The 14241-nt window shown below is 33.5% G+C and overlaps 1 protein-coding gene and 1 pseudogene across 1 annotated transcript; one reads left to right on the top strand and one right to left on the bottom strand.

Moving 5' to 3' along the window:
- Positions 1-4750: 4750 nt before the first annotated feature.
- LOC131623164 (rust resistance kinase Lr10-like) lies at positions 4751-10376 on the bottom strand (annotated as a pseudogene).
- A 79-nt stretch (positions 10377-10455) lies between these two features.
- On the top strand, positions 10456-13229 carry LOC131623165 (rust resistance kinase Lr10-like). Its single transcript, XM_058894169.1, has 3 exons — positions 10456-11341; positions 11434-11460; positions 11722-13229. Exons 1-3 carry the CDS (start codon positions 10612-10614, stop codon positions 12819-12821), a joined length of 1857 nt encoding a protein of 618 aa, XP_058750152.1. The 5' UTR covers positions 10456-10611; the 3' UTR covers positions 12822-13229.
- Positions 13230-14241: the final 1012 nt, after the last annotated feature.

The following is a 14241-nucleotide window of genomic DNA, read 5'->3' as shown; positions in this document are numbered from 1 at the left end:
TTTTCCCTCTAAGTTGAGATTTTATAATTTCTCTTTCTTTTTCAATCAATTCCACTTCCTTTCCAATTAGTTCTTACTCTTTTATTTTGTGAATTTTGAATGCTTCTTTTAACTCTAATTGTTGTTTTAATATTTCTTTTGCGCCTCGTTCCATTCTCTTGAAAGTATATATGCAAGCATGTTCTTCTCTCCTTTCATGTGAGAAATTGAGTAATTATATTCGGCTAATTTCATTGGCCATCTTATAAGTCTCCATTGCTTGTAAGTTCCTTTATTTTTAATATTTTTGAATCCTGATCATAAGTAGAATTGGTTCTAACAATAAATTATTTATCAAGAACATAAATTCGGCGTTTTTCTAACATTCGAATTAATGCTAATATTTCTTTTTCATGAGTAGGATAATTAATTTCACTGTCTGAAAATGTTCCAGACATATATCTACATAGTAATTCTTTCTTTTAGCCAGAAGGCAAAATGCCAGGGGTTTTGCCTTCATAGCACCTCCCCAACATTCGTTAGATGTATTAGTTTCAATAATAATTAGATCATCATCTGATGGATGATATAATTCTGGAAGATCTCGACATAAATATTTCAATTTAGTAATAAGTAATTTGTCATCTTCGGCCCATGACCAAATAGCATTCTTCTTAAGTTTTTGTTGAAGTAATTTTCTTTCGGCTGCAAGATCTTTTGATAAATCCTTCATTTGAAATATATGTTAGTAATCCAAGAAATCTTTGCAATTCTTTTTTGTCTTTTAATTTAGTAGGAAAATTTTGAAGTTTTTCTAAAACATGTTTTTTCATTATTATTTTTCCCTTTTCAATTTTTAATCCTAAATAATTATTTTATTTTGAGCTACTATAGCTTTTTTCTTATTTAATACTACTCCATGTTCTAAACACTTACTAAGTACTAATTCTACCTTTTTAAAATGGTCGTTTAAATATTTATTTGAAAAAAAGTAATATTTCATCAATATAAATAAGACAAAAATCCTTGAATTTTTTAAGGATAGAGTCCATTCTTCGTTGGAAAATACCTGGTGATTGTTTATTCCCATTGGAAGTACATTCCACTCATATTGGCCTTGAGGGCAACTAAATATTGTTATAGCTTTAGATTCTTCTGCTAATCTTATTTGGTAGAATCCAGATTTACAATCAAAAGTACTAAACCAATTCATATTTCTTACTCTTTCAATAATTAGATCTTTTCTTGGAAGAAAATACGCATCACCTTCCATAGCATCATTTATTTGTTTATAATTAATTATCATCTTTCTCTTTCCTCTTTTAATCTCATTATAATTTTCAACATAAAATGCTGGTACTAAACCAATTCGTATTTCTAACTCTTTCAATAATTAGATCTTTTCTTGGAAGAAAATACGCATCACCTTCCTGTTGAGTGCCAGAAATTCGTTATTTTACTATTGTTTTGTGGCACTTATCAATTCTTTTGTATTATATTCTCTGAATAATTCCCCGCTTTTTGTATAAATATGTATAAATAGGATTTAATTGAGTTTTTATTCATTCATATACCATTTGATATTTTTCTATTCATTTTGTAGATATCGAGTCGCTTTTGGAGCACGAACAATAAAGTGCCAAAGACACGACTTCAAAACGCGCAATTTTGAGCGACGGAACCAACGAATCATCGAATAAATCTCAAAATAAAATAAAAATAAATCATCAATTTATTTGATATTCATTCATTATTGAATAGAGCATGGAATAAGCTTTCCAACGCTTCGAACCGGGCACAAATCGGAGTTACGGTTCTCAAGTTATGGCTGAAACAGTGCAGAATTTTTCTGCTACTGGTGTCACTCGCCGGGCGAAGGATTAGGCTCGCCGGGCGAGCCCGACTGGCCCAAAAATGTGATTTGCTACTGCCTGGAGTCGCCGGGCGAACCATTTTAGTCGCCGGGCGAAGCAGTGTCGGCAGAAAACGCAATAAAGCTGTTGGAAATCATTTTTTCAAGATGGTTGGATATTTTAGAGCTCCAATCCATCCAATAGCATTTTTTGAGTGGAAAGATGCTAGAAAACACATTGGAGCTGTCAAATGGATGATCCGGGGTTGAATCCTTCATCAATCGGAGCCGACAAACCGGGAGATTTTTGGGTTTTTCTTCTTTTCTTCTCTTTGTGGTTTCATTTGTGGGTTTTGTGTAGATCTACTATGATCTCATGTATATTTGTTGACTATTGTGTTATATAAAGCTTGCTTTCATATTTTTATGGATTATTGTCTTAGATTGTTGCTTTGTTGCTATGTGTTTGAGTTGCTATAGAGATGTAGGGCTCTTATGCTTATCTAGGATGATTTTCTATTAACTTAATTGCAGAGATGGATTAGGTTGATAATCACTTAGTGTCAGTGCTTAATGCGTTTGAGTGGTCGTGTTTGTCTGAGAGATCGACATTTACGGGAAGCTTGGATTTCTCATGTGTTGTTTAGGTGTCTGAGAGATCGTCACTTAGATAATTTTGTGGGTTGTGTTGTTGACATGTGGTAATATTGATAGGTTACAAGTTGAGTATATTCGGTCAATAAGTTTAAGTTTGTGAAGAGTAGATTATATGCAATACTTGATAGTTTCTTCTCTCTAAAGAATGAATTCTTTTTGTGTTAATATTTACTTTTCCATTTTTTATCTTTAACAAATTCAATCCAAACTCATAACTATGGAAACTGTTGAACGGCAGTTCAATGCACTGATCCCTTTGGAGACGATAATTTTTCTCGGAGTAATACTTCCTAATTTTTGTTGCTTGCCGCTTTACCGCTTCAACAAAATGGCGCCGTTGCCGGGGATTGGTGTTATATTGAATTTGCATTGCAATAGTTTCTTTGGTTTGGAGTTTTGTATATATTGAACATATTGTATATTCTTACTTGTCTATATTTGTGTATATGTTTACTATACTTTCACATGTTTTCTATACTTGTACATTTGTTATATTATTGTTTGTTTTCCTTTCACGTTTGCTTGTGTGTGGTTAGGAATAGCCGGACGGAAGTAACTTGAAGGAACGTTCTTAAATAACAGGCGTCGAGCTAACGACGTAAAATAAGCGCTTGTTGGGAGGCACCCCAATGTTTGTAAATTGTTTATAATTTTTTCTTTAGTTTTTGATTGTTTGTGTTCAAAGTTTGGCTCGATAGCTTGAGGTCGCAATTGGTGATTTATCAAGTTTGATCGTTGCGACTTGCGGATGTATGGTAATGATAGAGTTTAACATTTTGTACACGTTCGAGGTATGTGTTTATCACTTTCTAGATTGTAGCATATTCATGATACTTAGGCTTTTTGCAACTTGTATGCCATTCATTCTTTCGTATACTTGTTCATTTGTGAATCACTTTAGTTCCCAACCTTTTTGTGAGGAAGCTTTCCATTGTTTACATATGCGGGAGACCACAATTCTTGTTTTAACTAGATGTTATTATGTTTAATCTTTTGTTTGTATTGACTTTGTGAAAGCATGAAAATGATCAAGGCATTTTGTTTGATTTTGAGCACAACTACCTTAGCCATATTGTTATTTCACCTTGTGAGTGTGTGATCTTTTGTTAACCCCCTTTGAGCTTTTTGTCATTATCCATTTCGCTTTTTGAACTTGAGAATTAGTTCGCTTTTTGGTGGATTTTGATTGTTGTTTTTTCTTGAACCCTCAACCTTTTGTTGTTGTATGAGTTTTTACCTTGCCTTAGTAAGTGGGAGTATTCATTGTATAACGTTGGTTGAATTCAAGTTGGGGAGAGCATTGATTATGTGCTTGTTTGGTTGGTTGAGTATGTGTTGAGGAAAGGAAAAAGAAAAAAAGAAAGAAAGAAAAAGAAAGAAAGAGAAAAATAGAAAAAGAAAGAAAAAGAAAAAGAAAGAAAAAAGAGGAAAAACCATGAAAAACAAAAAGAAAAGAGAGTATGGAATAATTGTGCTAATAAGTTATGTGATTGGTTTGAGAAACTTGTGATGAAGAAGAAAGTTTGATTGAAATTCCATTGTTTGAAACTTTGTGGAAGTAATTACTCCCTTAGGTTTAGGCAAGTTTTTGTTTCGATTAGCTTTAGGAATTATCACTTGTTTGTTAACCAAGCCACATTACATCCTTGAAAGTCCTTGTGATTCTTGCCTTTGTAGTTTCAATATGATTTTTTTTGGGATGACTGCATAATTTAATCTTTTGTTTGCAAGATTGTGGGTGAGTGAAATTACCTCATTTTGTGTGTTTGTCATCTACCGATGATTTCATTTTGCTAGGTGTGATTCATTTGTGAACTTGCATTGTTTTAGAATGTTTGGCATAAATTTTGTATTTAGCATTGGTTTCATGTTTTTATGTTATCGTCGTAGTTTAGTGGTAAGTGTTTACTTTGTGTGTACCATTTTTCATTTGAGCCATACATTTGTTTCCGTTTTTCAAAACTTGTCGATTTGTGATTCTTTGGTTGATCGCTTTCGTTTCTTTGAGTTGGTTGTTTCTTGTTTGAGGACAAACAAGTATAAAGTTGGGGAGAGTGTTGAGTGCCAGAAATTCGTTATTTTACTATTGTTTTGTGGCACTTATCAATTCTTTTGTATTATATTCTCTGAATAATTCCCCGCTTTTTGTATAAATATGTATAAATAGGATTTAATTGAGTTTTTATTCATTCATATACCATTTGATATTTTTCTATTCATTTTGTAGATATCGAGTCGCTTTTGGAGCACGAGCAATAAAGTGCCAAAGACACGACTTCAAAACGCGCAATTTTGAGCGACGGAACCAACGAATCATCGAATAAATCTCAAAATAAAATAAAAATAAATCATCAATTTAGTTGATATTCATTCATTATTGAATAGAGCATGGAATAAGCTTTCCAACGCTTCGAACCGGGCACAAATCGGAGTTACGGTTCTCAAGTTATGGCTGAAACAGTGCAGAATTTTTCTGCTACTGGTGTCACTCGCCGGGCGAAGGATTAGGCTCGCCGGGCGAGCCCGACTGGCCCAAAAATGTGATTTGCTACTGCCTGGAGTCGCCGGGCGAACCATTTTAGTCGCCGGGCGAAGCAGTGTCGGCAGAAAACGCAATAAAGCTGTTGGAAATCATTTTTTCAAGATGGTTGGATATTTTAGAGCTCCAATCCATCCAATAGCATTTTTTGAGTGGAAAGATGCTAGAAAACACATTGGAGCTGTCAAATGGATGATCCGGGGTTGAATCCTTCATCAATCGGAGCCGACAAACCGGGAGATTTTTGGGTTTTTCTTCTTTTCTTCTCTTTGTGGTTTCATTTGTGGGTTTTGTGTAGATCTACTATGATCTCATGTATATTTGTTGACTATTGTGTTATATAAAGCTTGCTTTCATATTTTTATGGATTATTGTCTTAGATTGTTGCTTTGTTGCTATGTGTTTGAGTTGCTATAGAGATGTAGGGCTCTTATGCTTATCTAGGATGATTTTCTATTAACTTAATTGCAGAGATGGATTAGGTTGATAATCACTTAGTGTCAGTGCTTAATGCGTTTGAGTGGTCGTGTTTGTCTGAGAGATCGACATTTACGGGAAGCTTGGATTTCTCATGTGTTGTTTAGGTGTCTGAGAGATCGTCACTTAGATAATTTTGTGGGTTGTGTTGTTGACATGTGGTAATATTGATAGGTTACAAGTTGAGTATATTCGGTCAATAAGTTTAAGTTTGTGAAGAGTAGATTATATGCAATACTTGATAGTTTCTTCTCTCTAAAGAATGAATTCTTTTTGTGTTAATATTTACTTTTCCATTTTTTATCTTTAACAAATTCAATCCAAACTCATAACTATGGAAAGTGTTGAACGGCAGTTCAATGCACTAGTCCTTGTGGAGACGATAATTTCCCGGATAGATACTTCCAAATCTTTTGTTGCTTGCCGCTTTACCGCCCCAACAAATAGCATCATTTATTTGTTTATAATTAATTATCATCCTTCTCTTTCCTCTTTTAATCTCATTATGATTTTCAACATAAAATGCTGGTGCTGAACTGAATGTTTACTTTTTGATGGTCGTATTAATCCTTTTTCACACATTTGCTTAATATCTTCATAAAATTCATCTCTATCTTGTTTTGTGTATATCATGGGTTTACATTTAATTTCTTTCGTTGGATCTTTTAGTTTTAATTCAACTAATTCCATATTTTTATTATTAATTGTAGAGTCTAGTGGGTTTTCACTACACACTTTATCTAATAGCTCTTCAATATGCGTTGGGATTTTTCTTCATGGTTCTAAATTAATTAATGCATAACTCATTTTTATACAAACTAAATCCATAATTTTACCACGTTTTAGCCTGGAGAGCTCTGATTGTTTTCTTGAATAAATTGTTTGAGATGAATGAATAATAGGAATATCTATTATTTCCTTCAATTGTTTTCCTTTAATATATGGAGCCTTAATTGATATATACTCTAAGTATTGGCAAAAGGGTGCATATAATCTTAGGAAATTATTTCCAATTATCATATCTAATCCTGTTTCTTGTTGGTATATTGTAGGTATTAAAAATAATTTACTTTGAATATTTAAAGTAATTCTCGTAGCTACCCAATTTAGTGGATGTATTGAGCCATCTGCTATTTGAATCTTTAATGGTTTTTCCAATCTTTTTCATTCACTAAATAATGCTCTGGTTGCTATACAAATACTTGCTCCTGTATCTATATATGCTTCAGTTTCTTTGTTTTCTTTTTCAATTTTAATTTTGATATATGTACTATTCAGATTCTGTTTCTTGTGAAGATAATTCATCTTCTATATTAGTTTTGATTTTTCCTTAAGGTCTTTTTCCTTTTTTGTTGGACATTCATTGGCATAATGACCTTCTACATTGCATATCCAACATACGCATTTCTTTTTTTCTTTTGGACAATATTTTTTAGGTGTTTGTTTTCTCTTTCTAAAATACTTTTTTCTAGTATTTTTATAGGCCTTTTTTCTTGGATAAGTTTTTCTTAATTTATGTTTTCTTTTATAATTTTTTCTACTTCGTTGATTACAATCATAATTTCCTGGATGCTCTATCTATGGTATATCACAACAAAGTGAGGTTCTACCTCTATTTAACTGTTTAGCTCTTGTACTCTTTATGCATTATCGTCTTAATTTCATTATATAGAATTTGAATAATTCCTCCTAAGCTATCACCTATTTCAATTGGTTGAAATTTCCATATATCTATTATTCTTGTACTAAATGGGTATGGTAATTTGGATATAAAGACTCCTCTATATATTTTCCTAGTTTCATTATCTAATTCATAATAGTATTTTTTTATACTCACAAATGAAACTATCTATTTCACACATTACATACCTGCATATTAATTAGATGAATTTCTGCATTTTCTCGCAAAAGGTTATTTACTTTTGTTTTATGTTCAAGAGTGTTGTAGCCTATGAATTCTTTATATATTAATTCCATTATTAGTTTAAAAAATTGTTGATTATTTTCTACCATTCCTATATATTGATTCCATGTTTCATCATTAATACTGGTTAAGAATTTCACCACATTTCCTGTTGTTCTATAGGCTATTAAATTTTTGACATCCATTAGATTTATCTTAGAAAATTTATCATCGGTTGCTATAAGCATAATCATTTCATTAGACCATCTTTGTAGTATATCTTCTGGATTTCTTACACAGTCTAAGTTTAATAACTTTTTAGATTTAGTTTCTTCATAGTAAGGTTTAAATTCTTCCGCAACTTTTATCCATTTTCCACTAGCCTTTGTATAACCTCTTTGATTCATAGTTTCATTTTCATAGTTTTCCCAAGAACTATGAGGATTCCAATTCTCTTCATGTTTTTTTTTTTGTTTAGAATTACTTGTTTCTCCTTTTTCCGTAAAAATTTCATCTATATCTGATTCAGATCCTAATTCTGATCCTGTTTCTAAAAAATTATAATTTAATATTAAGACGCTCAAAAATATTTAAGATTGCTCATGCTGCAAGTTCTTATAGTTTACATTTTACATGCATGGTTGATGATTGAATATATAAAAGTAAATAAACAAAAATGCATGAAAAGAAACTATAGTACTTATCTACTAGCAGCCTTCAAGTCCGATGATAATTGGAACCAATAGCAGTTTCATTTTCCACATGTTCATGATGGGTGTTAGTTGTCATCAAATTCATTTGCATCTGATGAAATGTTCTTCCAGGTTAACATAGACTGGAATTAGGTGGAAGGTGTTGCGGCACTTCATCTCCTTCGAACATCTCTATAACTTCACTCATTGATGGACGATCATCTGGTTTCATTTGTATGCATTTCAAGGCAATCACAATCATCTTCATTGCAATATTCTTTTCTTCTTCAGTTACGTTGTTTGTATCTATTGTTTCCTCAAATTGATCATAAATCCATTTAGCAAAGTAGTCTTGCCAACAATTCTCTATATAATTTTTGTTCTTTTTTCTACCTGCCATTTCCATTAGCATCATTCCAAAACTAAAAACGTCAGCTTTGTGAGATATGCTTCCGATGTTCTTGTACAACAACTCAGGAGCCATGTAACCCATTGTTCCTCTTGCTCCTGTTAAAGTTAAAATGCTTTGATCTATTCGATACAATTTTGCCAAACCAAAGTCGGATATCTTTGGGATGAAATTCTCATCAAGAAGAATATTATGTGGTTTTATATCAAAGTGTATGATTTGCATATCACAACCTTGGTGGAGGTATTGAATTCCACGAGCAATTCCAAGAGAAATGTCGTAGATTTTCTGATAGCTTAATGAAGACAAGTTTCCTTGCTCTTGTGAAAACGTGTGTTTATCAAGAGAACCATTAGGCATAAACTCGTAGACCAGAGCTTGCTTTGTTCTTTCAACACAAAATCCAATTAGCTCAACCACATTGACATGACATGACGAATTCTTCCAATTGTTACAACTTCATTGATAAAGTCTTGTCCATTGGTTTGGGGTTTAGTCAATACCTTAACAACTACTTTGCGTTTGCTGCGAAGCTCTCCTTCATAGACAGAACCATAAGCCCCTTTACCCAAGTCATGCTTGAAATGTTTGGTTATTGATTTAATTTGAGAATAAGAATATCGAATGGGCATAAAACTGTTGTGGCTTTGGATAAAATCTTCAACCGTGTCATATATGGACAAATGTTTTTTTCTCCATTTAAGTATCAAGATGGCAACCACAAAGGGTGAACCAATAACAAACTTTCCAACCATCCATAGGATTACTGTGGAAATAAACAAAATCCTTAATAACAAGATTATTATAATCCATGATACAATAATTAAAAAGGAAAAAGGAAGAGTATTCTTTTTACTTACAAATTTGTTCAATTTCAAACGAATATTCTACTTCGTTTTGAAGAATGCATAAGGGTGTCAATCGTCCTCCTTTCTGGCCACTGTCACTGTGTTGCTGCTTCCGCGGTTGCACACAACTTATTGGTCGCCAACGAAGTTCAATTCCATTGACATTCTCGGTGTGAACCTCTGGATACTCACACTTGCTATTACATTTCACATTTGCATCCCACCTGCTCATCATTACCTTCGTATCTATTCTGCATGACTCTGCTATACTGCCTGCATCTGATTCAAAATGTAAATAAGAATATTGGTTTTCCTCACCACCGTCATTTCCACCACCGCTACTCTCAGAAGAAATATCCACATAGCTGGAATCATTTACCGGTTTTTCACATCTCATTATAAATAAATAATAAGGATAATTGGGATCGGTAAGGAATGAGATGTTCTCGTACGGAAGAGAAAGGGAATTGATGATGGGGCAGTAGTTATAATCAGGACTAACTCCAGTAGTGATGTAACGGAAGAAGGAGGATGAGTTAGAAGCTATAATGGCGCTGGCATGTTGTTCATAGTTGATGTAAATTACCGATTTATTGTTTTCACATATTACTCGGAAACTTGGATTCGCACACCCGTACCCACCATTTGAAGATTTGTCGAATATGACTCCGCAAAAAGGATTGAGATTGAGATCCTCTCCTGAAGTTTGAGTGGAGCATAAATCACGTTCGGAAAAATCATAGAGAAACACCCATATCAAAATAACAAAGGCAATCAAAATTATTAGTCCCCCGCACGACAGTGCCATTTTGATTTTCAGATCGACCTTGCAATTTTCTTTATCTTCTCGACTTAGTCAGTGATGCCTGACTCGACTAATTCATTTCACTCACAGCATCTGACTTTGACTCAACCTCATGCATGCACCGCCCAATAAATGACTTTGACTTAGTCAGTTTTTACTCTTTCCTTCCATCACTCATATCTTATCCTCCAAAGTTTCGAAATTACCTAAGAAATACTACTACTATTATGTACTTTATTAATTATAAATATATACATTTAAAAAATTATAAATGTATATAATCATTTACAAACAGATTTATATTTATATTTAGTGAAACAATTATTCAAACAGGATTGTGAATAAGTTAAGCTCATGGAGTCATGGTCAATGCAATGCAATGCAATGCAATGCTGCACTATGTCAATAACTCATACTGATTGCTTAGATTGATATGATTATTGATCAGTCATGGCTATTATTTGGTTACAAAAACTCATACCTCTCATCTTTCTTTGCTTCTTAACTACCGCTGCAGCTGCAGAAACTACTTCCCTCGATGACCAGTGCAAGAAATCAAGTTGTGATGGTATTCATGGACCATTCATTAGATTTCCTTTCAGACTCAAAGGAAAACAACCAAAATGGTGTGGCTACGATAACTCCCGGTTTGAAGTATATTGCTCACACACCAACCAAACTGTGTTGGAACTACCCTTTTCTACTAAAGCCATCATCAAAACCATAAACTACACTTCACAAATCTTAACAGTGTCTTATCCTGAACTCTGCCTTAACAAACAGCTTCCCAATTTCGATATATCCTCATCTCCTTTTCAGTTCAACTCTGAGTTTGGACTCCGTGAGTATGCTCTATTCAACTGTTCAGGGACTAATCACAGAAACACATATAATAATAATCATGATATAATAACATCTGGAAACTTTTCATGCCTCAACTTGCCAGGATTTGAAGTTATAGCAGTGAATTCCGAATCATCAATAATCTGGATGCCTTTGTTGTCCTGTACTAGAATCCAAAACCTTGTAATGTTGCCTAATTCTTTGTTTAACAACAATGTTGATGCTGGTCTCAATTGGAACCAACCAGATTGCAGAAACTGTGAACAAAACGGTGGGCAATGCAAGGCCAAGAGAAACACATCCCAACACGAATTCGAATGCACGGGTATCACTAAAGGTATGATTTCGTCTAGATATTTGCGTAAAGAAGTTATGATGTTATAATCTATATTAAGTCATGAGAAGCTCATATCTTCAAACTTTTTGCAGGTTTCCCAAAAGGAAAAGTGATTGCCGGTAAGCTTTCTAAACTTCATCTCATTTGGCATAATGGAGATACAAGTTCTACAATTAGCAAACTTAAATACGCAACTTAAGTGCATCATGTTAACCCTGATTACTTTTTTGATTCATATTATAACCCTAATTTTTATTAACATATGTATGGTATATATTTAAGGACAAACTCATATGCTAAAGAAATCAAGGGACAAAACTGAAAGTGAATGATATTTATAAAAAGTTAAATTGTAAATTTATTGGTAATACTATGTGCAGGTGTCCTAGGCCCATTTTCTCTGATATTTGTTGGAGTCGCAACATATTGTATCTATGTAGCTTGCATTGAAAGGAAGAATTACATAAGGATCAAAAAGTTTCTGAAGGACTATAAAGCTCTTAAGCCTGCTAGATATACTTACGCGGATATAAAGCGAATTACAAATCATTTTAAGGACGAACTGGGGCAAGGAGCTTTTGGATCTGTCTTCAAAGGAAAGCTATCAAACGAAGTTCATGTAGCTGTTAAAGTCCTAAACACTTCAACAGGAAATGGCCAAGAGTTCATCAATGAGATGGAAGCAATGTGTCAGATTCACCACATCAACGTGGCTCGCTTGGTTGGCTTTTGTGCAGACGGAAACAAACGAGGTTTGGTGTATGAATTTTTACCAAAAGGTTCGTTGCAGAAATTCATATCGTCTGCAGACACTAAGGATGTCTTTTTAGGTTGGGAAAGACTACAGAACATTTCTCTCGGTATAGCTAAGGGTATCGAGTATCTTCACCAAGGTTGTGACAAACGAATTCTCCATTTCGATATCAAACCCCATAATGTATTGCTAGACGATAATTTCACACCCAAAATTTCTGATTTTGGTTTGGCCAAACTTTGTTCCAAGGAAAAAAGTATTGTATCAATGACCACGGCTAGGGGAACTTTGGGCTACATTGCACCAGAGGTATTTTCTAGGAACTTTGGTAATGTTTCCTATAAGTCCGATGTTTATAGTTTTGGGATGGTGCTTCTTGAAATGGTTGGAGGAAGGAAAATAACCGATGACACGAAAGAAAATAGCAACGATGTTCACTATCCACAATGGATTTATAATCTTTTAGAGAATGAGGAAGATATAAAAATCCATATAGAAGGAGAAGAAGACGCTAGGATTGCAAAGAAGCTATCAGTTGTGGGACTTTGGTGCATTCAGTGGCACCCAGCGAATCGTCCGACCATGAAGGCTGTGGTTCAAATGCTGGAAGGAAATGGAGAGAAGTTAGAGATGCCGCCTAATCCTTTTGCTTCTGCATCAGCAACTAGAACGAATGCTGCTAGGCGTCTGAACTTGGAACTCGATGTGATCTCAGAAATAGAGTGAAGTTGGGATCAACAGTACTTAATACTCTTTACTATAAATTATTTTTTCTTTAAATAAGTTTCATGTTCAATTATATTGATCATTTCTCTGAACGTTGAAATTAAATGTTAGTTTCGGGTATCTTAAAATCTGTGAGTTCAATGTTACTATGATATTTTTTTTAATAGCATGCCAGCACCGTGTATTGATCATCAAATCATCCTTTTTAAATTTGCTGTATTGCTTCCAATTTGGTTCCTCAATTAGCTCAGCTATTAGCAAATTATGGTGATTCAGTTTGGATAGAGGATGTGCCTCAAGTTATTGCTTCTGCTTAAGTTGACCTCTGATTTCATGCTAAATCCTTTCTATAATTTAATGAAATAACAGTTTTCCATTTAAAAATCTAACCAATATTTCTAGTCCAATGTATTAAACATGATTTAATTTAAATAAAACTGTATTTGCAAAACTCTTATATCACTAATACCATGTATGTAGTCTCATAACTTGAACTTTTAGTAAGAAAAATGAAGTAAAATAAAACAATACAGACAAAAAAAAGTATTATTTCCAAAAGAAGCTATTTTGTTAATCAACTAGTAATTTCACATGTCATTCTCAGCCAATATATTATCAGAAGATTTATTTTCATAATAAAAAATGCAAGGAAGTTTCCACGAGATATCTTTTTCTATAATGAAATTTCAACCAGATATGTTTAGACATTTCTTTCAAATGTTCCTCCTAATTTCTAAGCATGTGCCATGCAATTTCCAATTAGTCAGTCAACTCTATACTTCCAAGTTAATTAATTAAGAAAAAAGAAACAAACTTCCGTGTGGACTACGTCTGCAATTAATAAATCTTTCAAATGTATTGGTTAGGATTTTAAAAGAAAATAGTTGGAAAAAGAAGCCCCTATTAAGAAAGGACCCTAGCGAAGAGTTGGAGGAGGACCCCCAACGTTTGTGTCAAGAAATTTGAGAAGCCCCTATTAAGAAAGTTGGAGAACATCAAGCTTCCTCATTTGAAAATATTCTACGAAAAAGAGGATTCTCAAAAACACTTATGGCCATATTTATACTCAACGGCCTAGTTAGTAGTCTGCATACCAGACATGGATTTGCTTAGACCAAAACTTTTTAAGAAAGTCTATGAGATGGTTAATGTTTCACTTTGACCGTGTTATACTCTTCGATCTACGACTCATTATCCTTCGTGCATGTCTTTCTTTAGTTCTTTTTTCGAAACTGCCTTTACATTCTTTCCGAATTATCTTCACATCTCCTTCAAAGAGGTATTTTGAACCTTTGAATTTTGAGTATAACAGTGTGAGTCTTCTTTTTATTACCATTTAGAATTCCTATGGTGTTTTTAACCAAAATCTATGCTGCCTAAATCGAACAAAAGTTAAAACACATGCATAACATGTGACCGA

The sequence above is a fragment of the Vicia villosa genome, unplaced genomic scaffold, assembly GCF_029867415.1.
Source record: "Vicia villosa cultivar HV-30 ecotype Madison, WI unplaced genomic scaffold, Vvil1.0 ctg.000053F_1_1_3, whole genome shotgun sequence".
Lineage (NCBI taxonomy): Eukaryota > Viridiplantae > Streptophyta > Magnoliopsida > Fabales > Fabaceae > Vicia > Vicia villosa.
This window is presented reverse-complemented; position numbering and strand designations above follow the sequence as displayed.